The 22,841-nt window shown below is 42.5% G+C and overlaps 1 protein-coding gene across 1 annotated transcript in view; it reads left to right on the forward strand.

The window, feature by feature from the left end:
• Positions 1–22,841, forward strand: part of Me3 (malic enzyme 3) — a 183,759-nt gene that overhangs the window by 84,785 nt on the left and 76,133 nt on the right. The window contains exon 3 of the mRNA XM_034485082.3: positions 878–1,027. Within this exon, the coding sequence (XP_034340973.1) occupies positions 878–1,027 (150 nt within the window). The remainder of the gene's footprint in view (positions 1–877; positions 1,028–22,841) is intronic.

The raw sequence follows: 22,841 nt of genomic DNA on the forward strand, positions 1-22,841 counted from the left end.
CTGAGACAGGTGTGCAAGTAGTTTGTGTGGTGATTTCAAGACCCCAACAGACATGAAGGGCATAGTCAGAAGTACATGAGGCTCCAGTACCTGCTGTCTCCTCCAATCCACCCATAACTTCTGAGAAGCAGTTAACAAGCATGCCCCTGCCCATATCATGTCTCCACCACTAAAGCACTAAATTCCAGGGATATTGCTCACATTAATTCCAAAGCCATTTTATCACCGGGTCAGAAATTGTCTCCCTTTTGTTCCTCTCTATTCACACTAGGTCTAGCCACATCATCTTGAAGAGCAAACCAGAGGTTACACAAGAGATTCTACCAGTAAACCGATACACACCTAAACTTCAAACAATCAGAACCTCTTCTTCTGTTAGGCTTACCAAAAAGAGTGGGAGTTCAAAGAGAAATGTTTGCTTAAAATATGAAATTGTAAAAGCTAAAATCTGTAATGCTTACCTTCTCAATTCTTTCCAACTCAATGGGCCTTACTTGCCTAAAATAATGCTATATGGCCAGTAAGTGATGAGGGTGTATATTCCCGAAAGCTCCAGGGGCTTGCTTATGGCACAGAGCAAGTAGTGACTTTCACACACTATCAAGAAACTCTCATTTCAGCAGGTGATTGGGAGAAAGTCTAAGAAGGCTTCCCAGCTACAAGGACCGTTATATGCTGGTAAATGTTCTGTCTGGGAGAGGAATAGAATGTAGAACTGGAGAGACATGTGCACAAATGGCTAGGGAAATGGAGTGCCCTATACCTGGAGTGGGTTGAGGTGATGTCTACCCCTGAGTATAAATTCTCCCTGAAGCAATGTCTTCCCAAGCAGCTGCACTGGTGTTCCTAGAATCAGCTGGCTTCTTTCTTTTGCAAGGTACATCATTCTCATGACTCTCCAAGACAGAAATGAGAAGCTTTTCTACCGGGTGCTGACCTCAGACGTAGAGAAGTTCATGCCCATTGTGTACACACCCACTGTGGGGCTGGCCTGTCAGCACTATGGCCTCACTTTCCGCCGACCTCGGTGAGTACCTATGATGGGGGTCAGGGAGGGACTGGCCTATGGAAGGCAAAAAATTGTTTCCAGTGTCCTTACATCTTGGGACCTTGAGAGGCTACCTTAGAGTCAACAGCCTAACAAGAGACATTTGATTTTACACATGCTCAGTGAAATAACACCATCAACAGAGAAATGAGCTGGGAGAGTAATTAGCAAGAGGATATTGAATCTTCACCACCTCCAAATGATAAATGTTTGAAGTCTTGGCTTGAGAAATGGTTCCCATTGGTTTCACACTCTCCAGCTGTCATCTCTGTATGTCCTCTCCCCTTTTCTGCCCATCTCCAGCACACCTACAGACCTGCAGAGATATTTGAGGACAATGAATAGTGCCAGACACCAAACACATACTCTCTCGTTAGCCTTTAAATCAGTATGCATCCATTTTGGAGTTGACTTTAGATTCCATGTAAATTCTCACTTTATTAGGCAAAGAATATGGTATTTCATTTTCTCCTAAAGCTAAAGGACTTGAGAGGAGCTTTTGCTTTCATTTTTAGCACTGGAAAAATATGTATGTATGAATTTATTTGTGCCAGAAAAATAGATCTCAGTGCAAGGTGCCTGATTATTGTAACTACATAGTTTTTGCATTAACAATAAGTTTCTAGATATGTTTTATGTAATAGAACATTATAAAAAACAATTAATACTGTAAAACAGATGTGTAATTTACATTTACAGAGTAGTTTTGAATCAAATTTCTTGCTTTGTTTTCATTTGTATGGCTTAGTATTTATTTATTTATTTATTTATTTATTCATACATTCATTTATTCATTTTGGTTTTTCAAGACAAGGTTTCTCTGTGTAGCCCTGGCATCCTGGCACTTGCAGTGTAGACCAGGCTGGCCTTGAACTCACAGAGAGATGCCTGTCTCTGCCTTCCACTTGCTGAAAGTAAAAGCATGTGCCATGCTCCCAACCCCCCATGGCTTAGCTTTTAAAGGCAGGTTCTGGTGTAACCCAGGCTGGCCTGAAAACTCACAATGTAGCAAAGCTATCTGGAATATCTTACTCCTTTTGCATCCACTCCCTGTGATCACAGGAGTGTTCCACCACACCTACCTACAATCCACTTTTCTTTTTAAATCATCTGTTACATGCAGAACATGTAAACATGTATCTATGACAGTTTTCGTTCATTTGTGCTGGGCTGTGAAAGATGAATGTAAAGAATTGGAATTTTAAGAAATTGCCTGTGTGGAATGTTGTACCCTAAGTGAGACAGCTATTATCAACTTCTTCAAAGCTCAGGAATCATCCAGAGGAGGGAATGGAAAGAATAGAGCCAGAAGTTTGAGAGGAGGCTGCAGAAAAGCATCTTCTGGACATGACAGGGACATCTCATTCATGAACTCACTATCGCTGCAGTTACCTGCACATGATTGGGCCATCACCTTGTCTAATACATGAGGAAGGAGCTCAGGAGGCTCCCATCCTCACTGGGGGACTATGGGCAGATAATGGGTGTTGGCAGAGAGGGCGCCATTTTCTTCAGTGGTGAAGACACCAATAGGTTGCCCATATTTCAACAAATAACCCCAACTAGTGAACATGCAAACAACTTTAATTAAATTCAATTAGTCAAAAAAAAAAGACATCAGTAGGAGTTTCAAAAAAAAGAGAGATAAATGAGAGCAATAGGGATGAAAGGAGCAAAAATTTAGAATATCCACATATGAAACTGTTAAAGAATTTTAAAAAGGAAATCAAAAAAAATAGCTAAGTGGGGAAGCATATGGGTCCCATGGAACGAACAGAAAACTAATTAGGATTAGAAATGCACAGAAATTGGAACCACTCCAGCCACTAAGATGAGTAGATCCTCCTGGGTCAGCAGACAGTATTCAGGAGGTGACACGAGGAAGGCTGATGATAATCTTGTTTGAACTGACCACAGGATTGCTTCGTAGTATGAATAAGAGGAAGAATTTTAATATGGATATGAGGGAAAAAACAGCCGGAGGCATCTGGAAGAGTCCAGAGCAGAAAGAGAAAGTAAGAGACTAGAGCAGCCATGAGAGAAGCAGGAGCAGACAGGGAGAGCAGAGGAGAGTACAGGAGCAAGACAAAGGAGCAAGAGAGAAAGCTTCCCTGAATTAGCAGGGTTATAAGGAGATATGAGTAGCTGGGTAAGGAGGTGAAGTGAGCTGGAGAAGCTTCAGGAAAGAGTGAAGGTAAGAAGAACTGAGAAGAGTAGGATGTCAGCATAGACTCCAGAATGTGTAACGGGTACTTGTGACGCTAATAAGCACCCAGAGAGGGATTTGTCTCTTCTGCCAGTGCTAAGGGCAATGGCTCCATTTGGTAGCACTTGAAGAACTCTGGCTTTTGTCTAACCACCAGAATCTGGAGTTTCCTTTGGAACCAACAGGACAGTTCTGTGGAATTCATGAATGTTTCACTGGGGAATGAGAAGAGAAAAAGGAATAAATAAACTACTCTTTTGAAGAGTTGTTGTTGTTGTTGTTGTTGTTATTGTTGTCACCACTGCTGTTGTTGTTGTCATCATTATTGCTGTTGTTGTTGGAAGCCCAATAAGATACAGGGATCAAGAGGAATTTGGCTTTTAACAGTGTGATCTGATGTGAGACTGCCTACAGCAGACTTCTCAGAAAGTGCCCAATGGTTGCTTCCTTCCCATCTCTCATGCTCAGCTCTGTCACCCTCTGGTCCTGATCTCATTACATTGTTTTGTTTTGTTTTTGTTTTTGTTTGTTTTTTTTTTGTTTTGCAGCACTTGTTCCTATGTAATTACTTCTGTATATGTCTACTTCTACTAAGAAAAAGTATGGAAATTTTTATTTTATTTATCTAGATACCAGCCATTGTTAGAGTGTATGACATCTAGCTCCTTATGGTGGTAACAGGAGGTTCGAAGACCTGGGTAAAATCAATGAAGATTTCTGCCCCAAAATAGAGTCTTTGTCACTTGATCAAGGCAGTTGAACTGATGGGGAGCTGTTTCTGGCTCAGGAGTCATCAATGGACAGAGTAGCGGGAGCAAGATAGGGCTCAAGGTGAGCAGAAACCAGATCCTGAAACCACTTCCACCAGAGAACCAGGTCACCTCTAGGTGTAGATAGAGAGGGTTCTACAGCTATGGACACAGCATGGAAAAAAGATAGGCAACAACAGCGGCAAGAACGCCAAAGATGAGCTGGAATGTGGGAAAAACCAAAACTATAAGGCCAGATACTCTCCCCAAATCTTTATACATCCTATTAAATTAGTACCACGCCCTCAGGAGGGAGGTACTGTTATCTTCTGCAGGATGAGGGAGCTGAAGCTCAGAGAAGCAAGTTACCCAAAGTCACACAGCAAAGCAAGGACTCTACCAATGTTTTCTGAACTGAGTGTGAGCAGGAACCTTCCATGCTCACTACACTCCCTTACAGTTCAGGATTAGGCATACACGGTGGGCATTCAGGGCTGGGCACACACCCTAGACATTCAGGGCTGGGCACCATTTCAATTCTAAGAATGATTGACTGCCCAAGGTCTAGGTGAAGATTACCAAATGCCATTTCAGAGCCTCTCCCTAGAGGAAGGATCGAGTCAGGCCCGTGGCCTGCAGCTACCTGAGGCTGAGCCAGGTTCAGGCAGACCAAACTGTCTTCTTGCATTAGTCGCTCACACTTAGTACAGTGTGTTTCTCACTAACCCTTCTTTAGATGACTACCCAATTAAGTGATTTGACATTTGGCATTCCAAGATGTTGCTCTAGGTTTCCATTTGGCCTCTTTCCAGGGGTTAATTTCATGCCTGCCTTGCTCCCAAGGGAGAGGAGACTGGGTTCTGCCTCGTCTGAAGCGTTGGCCTAGGATGGCTTTAAAGATTAACATCTGAGGGAAGGACAGCCCCCGGGCCAAGAGTAGGAGAGCCAGGCTTTCTCAGTTTCTGAAATGATGAACCTTCCTGCCAGCTTGCTGTTTACAAAGAAGTGCTCTGTAGAAGTGCCTGCTCCCCTACCTAAGCTAATTTGGTCCAACAAACACTAGAATTGAGGCTGTAACCCTAAAATTGAGCCTCCAGCACACCTTGGCTCTGCATCACCTCAGAGCCTAGAAGGAGATACCAAAGTATCTTGGGGTACCTATGAGTCTTGAGTAGCTCTCCACAGCAGAGAAAGTATACTTCATCCCTTTGTTCCTTTCTCCTGGTACAGCCTCTGCATGTGCTTCCATAGATCTGACTGGCAGGGGCACCCACTAATGGTTACTAAGAAGAAGTGAAAGCCAAGGTAAAGTTGGGTAGATGCCAGGACAGATTCCAAAAGACCAGTGTCAAGAGGAAAATATGATAGCCAGGGTCCATGCTCTTTTCCCAAGCTTCCCATCCTTTACCCAAGCTGTGTGCACTTTGCTCATTCTGTTAGGCTCCAGACGGCACACACACAACTGTGGATATAGCATCTTGAGTCTCAGTGTACTGCTCAAGGTGTGTGAGTAAACGGAGATATTCATGAAAAAAGTTATTCATGATACCTGTTTAAGATGGTGAGACAGACTTCATGTGTGTGGGGACATTGTCATAGGTATAGGGACCACTGTGCAGAGTTTTGCTCTGAGTGAAAAGGTTGGACTCAATTCTAACAATGAAAAATGGAAAATATAAGCAAGAAGTTAGGAGTGGCGATGAAGTTTCAAGGTGGTCAGGCATCAAAGGTAGAAAACTTTTGCTAACAAAACTCGGCAGGATTCTTGCTCAGAGTGAGGTCTTCAAGGACAGAGAGTGGAGACCACTGCCTGGCCTGTCAGAAAAGACCTAAGAGCCTGAAGAAAGGTTTGGTCAAAGGAGAACCTATCAGAGAATTGGACAATGGGGAGTTAAAAGGGCTCAGACTTTAAATGTAGGCAATCTTGGCCTTGAATTTCAGGTCCTGATAATTTCGATAATTAGCATAGCAGTCCCCCTACCCTTTCCCTCAACTTGGCCTTTTCTGTATGAAATAGGAGCAAAGCTTATGCTGACTGAAGCTGTCAAGATTCCATATGGAAAGGGCTTGGCCCTACCAGGTGCCAGAAACTCCCTGGCTCACCATTCCTAGGATATGTTATCTGACTCAGTCACGCTGCCTGGCTAGGTCTGTGTTAACTTGACCCAAACTAGAGGCATCAGAGAAAAGGGAGCCTAAATTGACAGCTAACTCGGTTCTCTATGCTTTTTCTAAATGTGCAGTCCAGCTTATGGCCCTGGCAAACATGATGCTTGATAGAGAAGCACCTGCCTTCTTATAAACTCCCTTCCGTGATAGACTTGCACATAAGAGAGGAATACACACACACACACACACACACACACACACACACACACCCAAAGTGGAGGGGGAAGTATGCCCCGTGGACAGAGCAGTGGAGAACGGAGTCCACAGGAGTGTCAGCCCCTCCCCAACTCCCACCATAATAATAACCAGACATCCCTGGAACTTAGCTCCCCCACATCCAAGCCTGTATTACAGAACTGCCCCTCAGAGGCCTGTTGTGAAGATCAGGGGGCCTAAATGCTTTATTGATGATAGTTTCCCATTAATGAAGCATTCTTTTTCGTGTCTCCTTCCTCACTCCAATCCCCATAAAAAGCCGTGGCTAAGTTTCACTCACCTTGCAGTTTCCTGCTTCCTCCTCTGTATGTCTAATGAGCCTCATTTTCTTGCACTGGAACATTTTTATCCTCACACACACACACAAAGAAAACCTCTGGGACACAAATCATATGTTTCTGCCTCCTAAATGTGCACCGGAGTCCATTTCTAGCCAAACTTAGAAACCGGGTGCCAACGTCCTGAACAAAGTCAGTATGGAAAACAACAGCAAATGCATTCCAGCAAATGAGGAGAACCCTATACCCAGGACACAGTCTTGAAGCATATCAAAATCTGGACTTAAACCCAATTGTCAGTTTTGATTCACACACACACACACACAGCACAACCAGAAGAAGGCAGGCAGAAAACAAGGATTAACATCGTCAGACCCACCTCATCTATATCCCCAGGGTGTTAAAGTACCAATTCCTTTTGCCAAGATTGTTCCATACCCTATTCCACCCAGACTCCTCTGCCAAACCATTTCAGCTGCACTGCTGAAGTGGCTCCCTGCAGAACAAGCGGGATCTACCCCTGAGTCTCCTTGGCTTCTTCTTTAGTCTTCCTGGCTTTTTGTGTTGGACTAGAAACCATTAGGTCTGGGTTCTTCACCTATGGTCCCTTCCAGGCTACGAACCCTAAAGTAAGTCAATTCACTCATTCATATTGGATAAAAGTGGAGGGTTAGCCTACATGGCTACTACGATGCCTTCAAATTCTAAAAATGTCTGATCTAGTTAATGAAACTCTATAATCAAGTTAGCAATGAGATCTTGAAGTAAGACATAGTCTATACTATGTGGCTGAGATTCATTTTTCCCACCTGTGAAATTAAGAAGCGTATATCTGGCCAGCCATTCTCGGTCCTGGGAGCACATTGAAGAAATAATCTGGGGAGCATTCATTAAAATCCCCGAGTTAGAAAAAGGCTCTTATGTTTTCAAAAGTTCTCCAGTGGCTCTAATGGGAGTCACAGCTGCAAACCACCAAGCTCGGTGATTCCTTGCAGCTAGAGCTACTATGACTCTTAGAGAGTCAATAGCCTGTGTCTCATATTTTGCAAGCCATCCCAGCCTAGAGGTATACTTGGAGATTAAGGACACAGTATAACAAAATGTATCTCCAACTGTTGATCTCCACAGCTAACTTCTCTTGGGTCTCACTCACAGGGCTGCTGGGCCAGAGGGGGTCATTGCTCTCCCAGGATACACTGGCTTTCTTCTGACTCCCCTATGTAACTGCCTACTGTGTACAGTCATAGATGCCCCCTCATCGGATGTCAGCAATTTTACAGTAGCAAACATCATATTCAAGGTGAATCATTTGAGCAAACACGTAGCTAGTGTGGCCTAGGTCAAAAGATGAGTTGGACCAATGAATGTTCTTTCCATGAGCCTAATGTGGAAAAAATTATATAGAAAGCGCTTTATAGTTTGGAAGGTAAATGAAGACAGAAAGGATGGGATGGTTCAGATTTTAGAGTGGGGCCATGATAAGTCAAAGAAATATGCTAGCTATAAAGGAACATGAAATAGAGCAGTGGGTGAAGGGTACAGGAAAGAAAACAGGGCAGATGTCAAGACAGAGGCTGGTCTCTAGGGCCGCCTGAGTTTCCACACTAGTTTCTGTTCACAAATGTACAATGCAGCCTCTTTCTCCAGAGGAAACTTTAGTGAACCTCTGCTGTGAGTAATCAGAAGAATCCAACTGTAAAAGAAATCACATAGATCTGATGCCCTTGTTAGATTAGCTGGCACTGACATTAAAGTGAGGTGTCTCCATCTCTAGCACGCATGAAAACTATCTGGAGGACTTGTTCAGACACACATTCCACATGTCTGGGAAGGGGCCAGAAAATGTCCATACCTAACAAGGTCCAGAGATGCTGCTGCTAGAGTCACTGGGCTAAGGGAGGTGAAAGGCAGGCAGCTCACAGCCAAACGAACAGAGATCATTGGAAGGATATGGGAGTAGTTGCTTCCAGGCCCCCACTGCACATGAGGAGGAAGGTCATGTGACCTTCTGTAACTCTCCCACCACTTCTTGGATCTGAATTTCTTCGTCTATACGATAAGGAGTTTCACTAGGAATTTCAAGTGTTAACTCTGACCCTGCCAATCTCCAATTTGTGCAGTCAAACTATAAAGTTACCACTAAGGTTTCTGGTATTTAAGGTAGAAATGAAAAGGTAGAGAAAAACACATTCCTTTCATTTTCTGACAAGAAAAGGCTCGAGGGCTTATCTGCAGATGTGTCTTTTTTTTTTTTTTTTTTTTTTTTTTTTTTGCTCTGATTCACAAGTGGGCACTTTTCCAGACAGACCAGCTGGGCAGTCAGGATTGTTAAGAATGATTTGGTACTGTGCCTTGGAAATCCCTGCTGGAATGGATATAAGACAAGATGAGCCCCTCAAAAGGATATTATTCAGCTATTATTTAACACAAAACCCACAAGGAGTGAATTAAATAATTCTTCAATCCCACATTCCTGAAACAGTTTGGAGGAGGGTGCAGAGAACATTTACCATGTGTCTCAATTACATGGCTTTCAATTATGGAGATTCTATTTAGAGATTTCAGAATTTACATTGTTAATAGTGACAATACATTTACTTGTATGTTACGTGCCTAGGACTTTCACCTCCAGAGGAACACTTTGCTCTGTGGACAGGATGAAAGACACTTCTTAGCCATATGTGAGTTTGAGTATAGGAGACTGGGAGGAGAGGTGGACACCATTGAGCAGTCCCATGTACACACAAAGATTATATTCTCTTTCCTTAAGCCGGAGACAGATGACCTTTATTAAGTAGAACGGGATGTTCTAAGTTTGACTTCCTTTAGCCAAAGGCACATTTCCCTGGCCATTTAAACAAACTGATTTTGTTTCTCTTTTACTGGCTCTGTCCTTTTCCTCCTTTGTCTCTGGCAATCCGAGCCATGGTGATCAAAGAGGCATGGGGGGGGTGGGGGGGGGGAGTTTCCTCAGTCAAACCAGGAAATACGTACAGACAAGCAAGAGTTGAGCAGACCTTTTTTTATCACACTAAGTTTATTCCAAAAGGAGTCTCAAGGAGTACAAATTCTCTGGAAGGTTCTAGGATAGAGGAGGACTAACCAATTACTGGCATAATACTTAAAAAAAAAAAAAAAAAAAAAAAAAAAAAAAAAAAAAAAAAGCAAAAGTTGCCTTTCTATAAAGAGACCCCACCTTACTGAGCCCACTCCCAAAGCCACTATTATTGTTGTTGTAGTTATACCTGGAAATACCCATGTCTTGCTAGGTAGCACTGAAAACTTTCTGAACATGTTTCTTAGAGACTCAGATTATCATTTGTTAAGCCAATAAGGATCCGAAGTTAGGAAGGGTACGTAACGTTGAAAGTAGAAGGAGGGCATCGAGAAGGGCAAGTCTAATGTTCTAGAGACAAAAACAAAACTCAAGACCTCCAATGACTAATCTTGGCTGTCAGCTTAACACACTGGAATCTCAGTTGAAGAACTGCCTCAATCAGATTGGCATGTGGAATGTCTGTGGGGCATTTTCTTGATGTTGGCGACCCAGCCCACTGTGGGCAGTACCATCCCTAAGCAGGTGGGCCTAGCTATATGAGAAAAGGAGCTGAAAAAGAGTCTAGAAACAACCCAGGAAGCAGCTTTTCTCCATGGTTTCTACCTTGGCCCCTGCTTGAGTTCCTGCCCTTCGGTGCTTCGGTGAGGGACTGTGAAATAAATCTTTTCTCCCTGTCTTACTTTGCTTTCTATTGCCATGATTTGAAAAATTGACCAAAAGCAATTTGGAAACGAAAATGTTTATTTTTCTTGTAAGTCTCATGTCATATTCCATCACTGAGGGAAGTCAGGGCAGGAACCTGGAGGCAGGACCTGAAGCAGAAGCTGCAGAGAAATACTGCTTTCTAGCTTATTCTTGGTAGCATGCTCAACCTGATTTCTTATAGCACCCAGGACCACCAGCCCAGGAGTGGCACCATCCACAGTGAGCTGGGCCCTCCACAACAACCATCGTCTTGACCAGAGGCCCATCTAGTAGGAGCATTTTCTCAAATAACATTACCTCTTCTCAGATGACTCTGACTGGTGACAAGCTGACATAAAATCAGGCAGCACAACTCCCCCTAGGTTGCTTTTGGCCATGGTGTTTATCACAATAACAGAAAAGCAAACTAGAGCAGGCCCAGATGTGGTATCACCAGCATTGTGCAAAAGGGCCCTGGAGGAGAGCAAGTAGAGAAATTGCTAAACTAGAAGGATAAAAGGAGATGCTGGGGTCAAAACCTCCCAAAAAGAAACAGGGAAAGGTGGGAAAAGAGAGAGAGGAAGGAAGAAAAGAGAAGACAAGAGAGGAGAGGAAAGGGGGATGGGGGGACTCTCCTGGTGAAATTCAATAGTCATTGACTAAGCATCATCTTTATGGTCAGTCACCATAAACACATAAAGTTCCAAATGAAATAAGGATGTTTGTTCATGTTCGTGGATGATTCCTGGTCTGTGTTCTTACAAATTTTACAGCCCAACTAAGAATGATCCTAAGGCCATATAAACCAATAACTAATGTATGGTTTGGCTTATCCGGTTTACTAGACACTAGTATTGAGGTAATTTATAATGGTAAGGAAATCTGTGTATTATTGTTTCTAGATCTAAGTCTAGAAAGAATTTTGGTGTACTTTGGGGAGATGGTCCAACATAGGCCATGCATACAAACATTTAATGGATGGGTTTCAAGGAGGTATATCTGTACATGCAAGGCATATGGCCAGAACAAGCTGAGCGCAAAGAGCTTTGCTGGCTGCCTCGTCTTCCTTCTTAACATCACCAAGTTTCCCATTTGTCTCTCATCCTCTAAATTGTTGAAAACATTAAAGGTGCCTTAGCCCTTTCAGAACCAAGCAAAGGTTCTTAATTATTCTCAAGTTATCCTAATAGTCGAGTCTGGTCCTTTACCAGTGATTGAACTTAGATATAGATACTGACCCAATTCTGGTCAAAAATAATTTAAGTGATCTGCCAAAGGATTAGGGGAGATCTTTTTATTTTTACTTCAGAAGAGTCTCTAGACATTTCTAGACATTCCCACAACTGTCTGGGACATCTGAAATGACTACAACAGTCATTTCACAGCCCTGACAAATGCAGCTCACCATCAAGACCATAATGCCAGGTATGGCAAGGTAGAAACATGGACAGTGCAGTCTACAGCAACCAAATAAATCCTGAAGGGATATACCTCTGGACTTCTTGTTATGTAAAGTAAATATCCTCTACTCGGCTAGTTAGACCTAAGGTCTCTGTTCTCCAGTTGAAAACAATTCTCCTTCCTGAAGGGATGCTTGCATTCCCCCTGACAGGTGGCAGTAGTGCCTAGCCTACCTTTTTCAACAGAGCATCCAGTGCCTCAGCTACTTTCCTAAGCACTTCACTCATTCGGATCCCACAGTATTTCCTATGGAATGCCTTCCATTCGTTTTTAAACTCCTAATAGTCCTAGATTGCTAAAATGCAGTGTTTCTGAATCATGTGTGTTCTTAAAGATATGGTCAACTCCCTCTGTCCCTAACAACAGCAAAGCAAACACATTCCTAGAACAAGTATCTACAGGAGTCCATGTGTATGCATTTCAGACTGCTGACCCTTAGAGTGAGACCGGGTAGGGTAGGACTGTGAATTACAGTGTCGTTAAGGTGCTTGGTTATACAGCCTCAGAAAGAAAGCCCAGGGGTCTTCACGCCTGCACAGAAAGAGCCTTTCAGGCACATAGCAAGAATACTATAAGTACTTCATGGGCCCTCTGCTCCCACACTGAATTGGGATCAGCTTATTTAACAGCCTTTACATTTTAAGATCCACCTTCAGCCAACATAAACCTCACCTATGTGCCCCCTGCAGCCCATTCCAAATACTGTCAAACAACTTCCTTCTGGGAGTGGGGAGTCCAAGAGAGGGTGTGGAATTAGCCTCCTAAGGGACCTTTGAATAGGAGACTCAGATCTCTCCAGGAAGCAAGCAATAGGTGGGACCCTGCCTATGAACAGATTGGCTGGAATTGATTAGCTCTTACAAGCCCTTTGAGTGCTGCATTTCTGTGGCTTTGCATCCCTGCATAGTGTACAATGGCAGGATCACAGATCTATAAATCAATCAGCTCAAACCAAGGTTAAGAGAGTCGGTGACACTCTGTTTACCAATGGTGCAAGTCATATTTATTCTGTGTAAAGACATGATTGTTCTTTTAACATAACATTTTTATTCATTCTCTGGGATTTCCATATCATGCACCCCAATTAGACTCATTTCTCTGTACTTCCATGTCCATCCCCCAACTCTTCTGACATTGCCCCCACAAAAAAGTAAAGAATATATGTGTGTGTATCTCATATATATATATATATGAACATATATACATATATAATATTTAGAAAACGGTGCCAAATCCAGCTTGTTCCCCGGCAGCCACCATGTTCCTGCTGCTCCTCGGCTCTGACTGGGACTCCAGCTAGCTAGATGCCCAGGCCCTGGCACCCACGAGACACCAGCGTGGGGGATGGCTCTACCAATCTACCACGTTGCATCCACAGAGCTCGGCTGAACCCCAGACAATATCTGACATCCTCACAGTACCTGGTAGAAATGAGACTCTTAAAGCTTAATGATTATCTAAAGGATTTATATATTTAGAAATGTTCAGTCAACAAGATGCTCACACAATTGGAGTTGTTACCCAAAATCTAACCTTTTGATAGAAATTGCTACTCAGGACAGCTTTTGACCCATCCATGGTTCTCCATGGCTGATAGCCTCCTTCTTCTCCTTCCCTTTCTCTATTTCTCCCCTCCCCTTCCTCTCTTTCTCTCCCAGCTCCACCTCCTCTTTTACTGCCTAATTGCTGAGCTCCACTGTGAATACAATGTAGCAGAATAAGTATCCTGCCGTGTGTGTGTGTGTGTGTGTGTGTGTGTGTGTGTGTATGTGTGTCCAGGTTGTGCTATCTCTATACTCACTGGTGCACGGTCAAACTCTCAGTGGCCTGTCCCATAGTTAGAGCTGAGCCCTTCCCCTCCTGCACCCCTGCCAGAAGACATCAACTGTAGAGTGCTAGACCTCAGCATGCTATCATACTCCTTAGTTCTCTTTGGTGGCTTCCTTCTAGTCTGTAACTCTGGGGGTTGAGTGAAGCAGAGGGTAGGGGCTGTCATAGAAGCCTTCCATGCCCCTCCTCAACTATGTGTCTGCTGATCAAAGTCAAAGTAACCTCCTTATTCTTCACAATCAGCAGGACTGTAGATCGTAGGCTTCCACAAGGTTTCTGGTGACAGCACAGACCTAGAACACAACTCCTGTTGGCCTGAAGCTATGCAATAGGAACATGGACCCAGACAAGGCCCTTGGAAGCAGCTTGATCCATGGACATCAATGTGGCCTCAGGTGACAGCACAGGCCACTCAGATATGAAACCCACCAAGTAGCATGATCCACAGACATTCACATGGCCACAGGCCACGGACATCAACACAGACATTGTCTGTAATTGGACCACAGATCCAAACATGGCCCTCAGAGGCAGCACAGACCCAGACATCACCATAACGTCAAGTAGCAGTGCAGGCCACCTGAGTTGATATGACTCGCAGGGGCAGCTGGCCCATGGATATCAACATGGCTTCAGGCCAACAGCCCAGACCACAGACTCTCTCCTCTTATTCAAAAATGGTTTCTCCCCTCCATTGGACAGAGCCAGATACTATCTATAAATTTTAAACATTAGATATATACATATATATATACATATACATATATATATACACACACACACACACACATATATATATACTTTTACACTTTCACATTATTAATTTCACATTATTGTGTTAGGAGACATAGCAGGCCCATTCATTTGTTTCTTTAGGCTTGTTTAATTTATGGATTATTTCAATAATTATTTACTAAACCCTCTATGTAAACACTTGAGGTATTCATTTCAGTAAGTGGAAGAGACGAAACCTCATTCTCATAGAAACTATATTCATCCACTTAATTCTACCATATGGTAAAGACAAGAAAATAGAATCTTGAAGAAGGTGAGTGACCCCTCTCAAAGCTGAACAAATAATAAAAGTAGAGAACTGAGACCAGACCTAGAACTTACAGCTTTCTATTTGCCACTTAGAACTGTTTCCATTAAAAAAAAAAAAAAAAAAGAACCTTCCTTCTAGTACCTACTAGCTGGAAGGAGGGACGAATAGATGGAAGATATGTGGAATCTTCTTTTTCTGATAATTTCTGATAGAAACACAGAGTGTGAGTCACTGTTATCAATGACCCCTTAAATACAAAGAGCTATAACTAACTTTGAATAATGCAGTTTTAAATTTGGTTAACCTTAATGTAAACTGTGGCTTGATTCATTTAAGAATTTTCAGCAAGAATATTTACACAGGATACAGTAAACTTTCTCTAAGTGTTTCCTCAATTTAGTCATGTTTAAGCACTAGGAAAGGACAGTACAGTAACCACAAAGAGTTTCTATGTTACGAGGATAATTAATGAATAGACTTTATTCATTGTTTGTAAAATAATGTGGTCCTCAAATCTAGGTCTATCAATTGGAGAGAAATAAACAGCTGGAGTGGAATGAGATCATGACCCACATGTCCTGAACCTTTGGTTTTGAAGGGCTAGCAACAATGTCCAATGCTCATCACAAATGAGCTTCAAGAAATTGCCCTTGTCTCCCAGTACAGGATGGACCCCGGGTGAGCCAATCAGTGCCTCTCATGTGCAGCCAAGCAGAGAGCATAGATGTGAAGTTGTCATGGTGACCTTTTTACTTATTGGAAGAATAGATGGAGCTGGAATGACCCTCGTCAGATTCAATAAAGATAGAAGTGGGGGTGTCTGGGGGTGAGGAATGGGGGTGGGGGCAGATTTCTTTAGTCAAAGAAAGTGTAAAGAGTTTAAATTCAAGTAATGGTAGAAGAAAAACAGAAAGGAGACTGTAGAATAATAAAGATGATATGCAATTAACAAATTTTTATGATCAAACCAGCAAGGTTCTTGAGAGTAAACGACCCAAGCCTGTTTTAAAGTTTCCTACGAAGCAACTTACAGAAAATTACACACTCCAGTCCCCTCTTTCAAAATCATGATCCATTGTATCAGAAGAGGAGCCCAAGAGTCTCTATTTAAAAATGAACCATCCTGCTGCTTGTGGAGTGTACACTATAAACACTGTTCAGGGACAGCACAAAGCATCAGAGAGCAGACCCAAGCTGGAGCCCACTCCACTGCTGTCACCTCGTGGGAAGACTTAGGAAGAATCAGGACTACTTCCTGCTTAAGCCTAAGTTTAAAAGCAGGGTTTGATTGCTAGATGATCAATAACAAGTTCCATTTTCCCCTTCATATCAGCAATCTTAGCTAGTATGTTGTATTTTCTTTTACTCTTGCCTTCTACCGTATATCTTATTAACTGATGAAAACCAACAGAAGTTTTCTATGCCCACTGCCCTCTCTTCTCCTTTTCCGGATGATAAGTCTCTGCTTACTCTGAAATCCACCTGTCACCAGCACTCCAGTGTCCATGGTCCTAGCTCCTTTGCAGAATGCTTTGATGCTTGTTCTGAGTCTATGCATAGTGCCCTCTGACAATTTTCTGCTGTAGAAACCACTATATCATAACCCAGTAGCTCATTAACCCAGTAGCTCCTTACAGACCTGCGCTGTCGCTCTGCCCTGCACACAGAAGGCTCTGTCTTCATCTTTGTATTTTTTTTTCTTTCTTTAATGTCTATTATGATGGAATTGAATGGGAGGGTAAAGGAATGAATATAGTTTCTATGAGAATGAGATTTTTGTCTGTTCCATTCACTAAAACAAATTTCCATAAGTGTTTCCATAGGGGGTTTGGGAAATAATTATTTGAAATAATTTATAATTTAAACAAGCCTAAAGAAACAGACAAGTGGGCCTGTTATGTCTCCTAACACAGTAATGTGAATTTTTCATAGTAGCCTCCTAAGCAGATGAAAATTAGGATAATATTTGATATTCTCCAGCCTGAAATTTAGCTGTGTAGACCTAAGATACTCTAACAGGAAAAAAGAAGAAAAAGAAAAAGGTTGTGAGCATTTAGCTTGTTCATGCATAGTTTAGAACAGGTTCACTGTTGTGTAACCCTGATCCCAGCATTCTCCCACTGATGGTAACCCATGATGTGGGGACTCCTGTTGGCTAGTTTACAAGAAATAAGAATTATAAAAATAGGTTTACTTATGGAAAAGTCGGTGAATATGCCGTTTATTTCAGATTATTTGTGTCACATCAACTTCCTTTATACTTCCTTCCCTGCTTGGTTACCATTTAATCCAAGGTTGGTATTTGTTTGATTTCATTGAATCATGCTGTGTGCTCCAGGCTGCCCTTGCATTCCCTGTGTAGTTTAAGCTTCAAACTCTTGACCGCCCTGCCTCCACGTCCTCAGCTCTGGAGTGGAGGTGAGCTCCAGACGCTGAAACAGTGCTTATAGAACTGTTGTAAACAGAACGTTTCCTAATTTCTTTTTCTACATAGTTCATTGTTATTTATGGGAACATTACTGATTTTATAATTGTTTTGTATTCTTTGACTTTATTAAATTTATTCATTAATTCCAATTTGGAGATGATAATCATTAAGCCTTCTTGATTAATTGATTCCTTTCTCATCATATAATAATCTTCTTTATCTTTTTCTTACATAATTTTGACTTATAGTCTACTTTTCTGATGTAAGTATAAACACCACCCCTTTTGATTTTCATTTACATGGAATTTTTTTGTATATATATTTTCTTACTTTAAGCTTATTTCCTTAAAAGTACAGTGAGTCTGTCATGGGAAGTATATACCTGATTTCTTTATTCTTATCCATTCAGCAATTCTATAATTTTTGGTTAACAAATTTACTCTATTTACATTTAAAAAAAAAACTGTCAATAAGTAAGGACTACTACCATTTTGCTAATAGGGCACTGGCCTGTCTGATCTGAGTGTTCTGGGAGTTCCTCCCTTAACGATATTTATAGTTTCAAGGCTAAACTTGGTCAAAACAACAAATTGGGTCAAATATGTCCTTCCTGATTAACTCATCAGATGAGTGGGGTTCTTGAGACAATAGTTCCCGGTGCTTTGCCGTCTCTGACATTTTGCTTCTGGTGAGTAAGGTCTTCAGGATTCAAGTGTATGTATTCCCAGTGAACTTTTGTCCGCTTGAAACTGTGTTCCTCTCTCTCTTATTAAAGTCCAGATTTCATGACTAATTTGCAATGACAGCCCCAGAAATGCTTGTATGATAAATGAAAGAGTGTAGGGGGCTTCCGCTTACAAATTGCTTCAAGATAAGCCTCCAATGCCTACCTTTACAATTGTCTCATAAATTCTAGCATGAAATGGATTTGGGCTTTTATAGCCTTTGTGTGGGGGCCTGTTGTTTCAAGGTGTCTCCACAGGCGGGTGAGTGCCTGGAAGCTGCAGAGATTTATGACTGAGTGGGGAAAGGTATGTGTGAGTACTTCTTCAACTTGTTTTGGAAAAGCAAGCAGAGAGGATGTTTCTCTCCATGTTTCACAGACCTGTAAACAGATGACTGCATCTGAGTCAAGAGGACAGCAATGTCAAAGTCACGGATTGATGAGTATTTACTTCAGATATCAAAAGTTTGACTTAGCATACGTTCTAAAAACCTTGCTTCCCAGAGACTCAGATAAACAGCAGCCTGAAAGGAAGCAGCAAGGAGTTTATTTTATAAAGTGGAGGCATGTGTGAGCCTTTGCCACGCTCACAGCCAGGAAAGAAAGCAAACAGTCTAAAGTGTGACTTCTCAGAATAAAGGGGGCCTGGGATCGGTGATTATTATTTCTGGAAGAGTCAATATTACGATAGAAAAAGAAACTTTTTTGTACCCACTCTCTGGGTTCCTTGGCATATTTTCCTATTTAAAGTAATGGCTGAAACTACATTAACCTTCCCTGCTGTAATTGGAATCATCTGTGAGCAGCAGAGTTGGCACTGTCAGATTCCACAGTCATTTTCTATGAGGACTACAGTGTCCGCCATCTGTGTGGCCTTCCCTTCCTCCTGACCACAGAGGAGGCACATAGTGTGACAGACATACAGGACAGTCTTTACTGGCTTCCCTCTCTGGTCAGGCTTTTTATGGAAACCTGGGCTTGTTCGGTTTGCATACCTTCTCTACCTCCTCAAATCCTTCTTATTCAAAGACATTCCGTCCCAACTTGAGGGATTTGGCTCAGCAAATTTCTGCTGCCAAATCCATCTCATAATCAACAAAGAGGCTGGAGCAATATATTACATTTGCAAAATCCAGGAAGGCCAAAAATGAGTAAAAACGACAAAAAAAATAACCAAACTTGTTGCATTTTTTTCTTTCTGTCAAAAGAAGGCTATAAGATAGACATCAACAAGATACAGGAGGCAGAGTGGCTTCTTGACTGCTTTTCTACACTACTCTGACTCCTTTTTGTTATTGTTCATTTAGGTGTGAGTGTGTGGGGGTGGAGATGTATGTTTGTGTGAGCATGTGTGCCTGTATTAGTGCATGTGTGCATTGCATGTGTGTGTGCTTGTGTGTGTTTATGTGTCTGTGTGTATGCACATATGTCTGCATGCATGCACGAGTGTATGCATGTGTGTGCCTGCATGCATGTGTGTTTGAGTGTGTGTATGTGTGTGTGCGTGTGTGTGTTTGCATGCACATGTGCCTGTGTGTGTGTTTATATGTACGAGTGTGCCTGGGTGCGTGCATATATTTGTATGTGTGTTTGTGTGTGTGTGTGTGTGTGTGTGTGTGTGGTTGCATGTACATGTGCCTGTGTGTGCCTGTGTGTGTGCCTACATATATGCATGCATGTTGTGTGTGTGTGTGTGTGGGTGGGTACATGTAGATGCCAAATGTTGACGTTGAGTGTCTTCCTCAGTTTCTCTTTATCTTATTTTTTAAGACAGTGTCCTTCACTGGACCTGAAGCTCAGGATCTTGGTCACGAAGCTGCCAGACAAGGCTTCAGGAGCTGCTTGTCTCTGCACTAGGATTGCAGATGTGCATGGCCATGCCAGCGTCTATAGAAGTTAGTGCTGGGGGTCCATATTGGGTTCTCATCTTTGTGCAGCAAGCACTTAGGAACAACAAAAATAATTTTATGGTTGGAGGTCACCACAACACAGGGAACTGTGTTAAAGGCTCACAGCATTAAGAAGGTTGAGAACCATTGCTCTAGAGCAACAACCAACATCTTAATCACCGAGACATATTTCCAGCCTCTTATTATTTGGATCTTAAAACTATATGGGAAAGAATTCAAACAATACAACCAAAAGAATGAGAAAAAAAAAACCAAGGTGGGGGCAGGATTGGCAAGGCATCTCAGTGGGTAAAGGTACTGACTGCAAAAGCCTGACAACCTGAGTTTGAGCCCCAAAACCCACATAAGGGTGAAAAGAGAGAAAAGACTCCATAAAAGTTGTGCTGTGACCTCCACATGAGCACCCCCCCCATGATAATACAAATGAAAACAACAACAACAACAACAAAACCCTGAGGTTTTAGTTGACATCCAATAAATATGGTGCACTAAATCTGCAGATCAGTAAGTTTTTCACAGTGAAAAGGAAAACTGTATCAAGACACACACAGAAACCAGAATATGCAGTCACCCCATCTTTGAACAGAGACAGGAAATTCAACATCTCTGGAGGGATATGACCTATGTTCTTCTGACAAGCATGTCTAGCACAACTTGAAACTTATCAAGAGGCTGTTTTGCTATGGTGCTGTGCTAATGGGCATGGCTATCCTTATTGAATGGGGTGGGTTTAATGACTCCAGCTTCATTCTAGTGATGAACAATCCAGGTTGCACTGGATCTGGGGTTAAAATCCAAGTCTGTCTGGCTTCAAACTCAAGTTATTACAACAGTTCCAGGGACGTATGTGAGCCCTGACAGATTGTAGACAGTTAACCATAGGGTTTTAGTAGTTATCTGATCTACTGCTTTCGTTTTCCAGATGGGGAAACAGATTGAGAAAGATCCAATAATCTCACAAGCCAATGGCTGGTGAAAAACTCTCTCCTGCCTTGTCTTCACTGCCTCACTCCCACATTCAAGGAAGGAGAAAAAGGGATTGAGCACCTAATGGAATACTGTGTTCATACAGTTGCATAGTCCACATCCATGGGAATCCCTGGAAGGGGAAGCTACAGTGGCTCTTTTTGTAATGCTGAATCTACTTAAAGAAACCTATCCTATAGCAGCCAGGGGAAGAGATAGAAAGGAGATGGCTGATAGGCTTTCTGAGACAGCTCCACCTTTTCACTCTGAGATATAGCTGTTCTATTATTCTATACTTACCTTTAATCCTCCAATAATGACTTCATTAGATACTCTATTAGGCTTTGTTTTTCCCTCATTCTAAATCAGAATGCTCTCTGGACCAGAGACAAAGACATTTATCCTTGTGTCCCATGTGCCCAGTATTATGTCTCCCACAAACCATACTACAGGAAGCCATGCAGGCTAAAGGTAATGAATGATTAACCTTAAGTGTGTGAGTTCAAGCTATCCCTCCCCACTCCAAGGTCCAGTCTCTTATGTCCCTTAGATAAAAATCATTGCCTGTGACTTTAAGCCTAACTCCTAAAACAAGTTCACTCACTGTTCACTGTCATCTAAGAAGGTCAGAAGGAAAGGGGCCCTCCATTGGGTGGGGATGAGCACACACCCATCTACTTCCTTTGTAAAGTCCCACCTCAGAGGGAAGTGGACTCCAAACAGGATGGGCAGTCCAGGGGACAGGAAATAAGCTATGGTGCTTCAGTGTGCTTAAATAATCAAACTGTTCCTCAAGAGCGGAAAAAGTACAACCAACAGTGGAGTGTGAGTGATCCCCCACTGACACCTGCCCATCTGCAGGCACCCTGTCTTCCACTGCAGCCATAGGTATTGCCTTCCCTTCACAATCTGTAGGTATCTGGCCTGCAGAGTCTCAGAGGGTTTGCAGATCTCTTTTCTACATGTCTTAGATTGTTTCTCCTGCATGCATCGGATTTTAACAACGTGCTGGTGGGCTTTAAAAATAGCTTCTTGTGGGTTTGTCAGAGGACAGGCTGCCTTCCAGCCAAAAATGTGTGGAATGGTGGTTTTCTGTCAACAATGAGTCTTTGTTATGGAGTTGAAAGTGCAGGTCCCTCCTCCTGAGCCCACTGCAGAGGTTTGCCTAATGCAATTGACCCTGTTTTAATTAAGTCTTCCTTTTGTGTTGGACTTGGTGCCAAGAAGTCTAAATGAATGCTGTGGATTTCAATGGGTTTTGTTGTTTGGGGTTGTCATTTATTTCCAAGTCTATTTTAGGACCTGACTAAGGGTCATTCCCTTGCAAAACCTCAAGATAAGGGTTAAGAGACTTTTTCTTAAAAAAAAAAAAATTAATTCTCAAAAGTGAACATTATCTTTGTTTTTCTCTCTGATGTAATTAAATTCTCAAAATCAAGCAAATTTTTCTGCCTCCTGATGGAAACTGGAGACAATGATGTAACTCACAGGCCTCTAGGGATGGGGGAAACTTCACCTGCACTTACCCTCAGGAAACCCTAACAGATGGAGTGTGATGAAACTGAGTGCTTACCTTAGAGTGCTTACCTAGCATCTATGAAGCCCTGGGTTCCTTCCCTAGCACCCTAAAACCCAGGCCTTGGGGTAGACATCTGTAATCCCAGTACACTGTGGGGAAAGGTAGGAGAATCAGGAATTCTAGGCCATCCTCAACTACATAACAAGTTCATCCAAGGCCAGCCTGAGCTACATGAGCCCACCTTGCCCCTACTCATGCCACCCCAAGAAATTCCACCAAAGCTTCCAGCCAACTTGGCCACTAACACCAAACAATCACCACTCTTGACCTTAATCAGAGCAGCCTCTCATTTATTTTTGTGAACTGTGATGAAGATACAGACCTATGACTTCACAAGGTGCTGAGCACAAGTGGCATGCTTAGCCCTAAACAAGGTTACTTTTTTGTTGTTTTTGTTTTTGCAACAGAGTTTCTCTGTGTAGCCCTGGCTGTCTTGGAACTCACTCTGTAGACCAGGCTGGCCTCAGATTCAGAAATTCAGCTGCCTCTG

The sequence above is a fragment of the Arvicanthis niloticus genome, chromosome 1 (assembly GCF_011762505.2).
Source record: "Arvicanthis niloticus isolate mArvNil1 chromosome 1, mArvNil1.pat.X, whole genome shotgun sequence".
NCBI lineage: Eukaryota > Metazoa > Chordata > Mammalia > Rodentia > Muridae > Arvicanthis > Arvicanthis niloticus.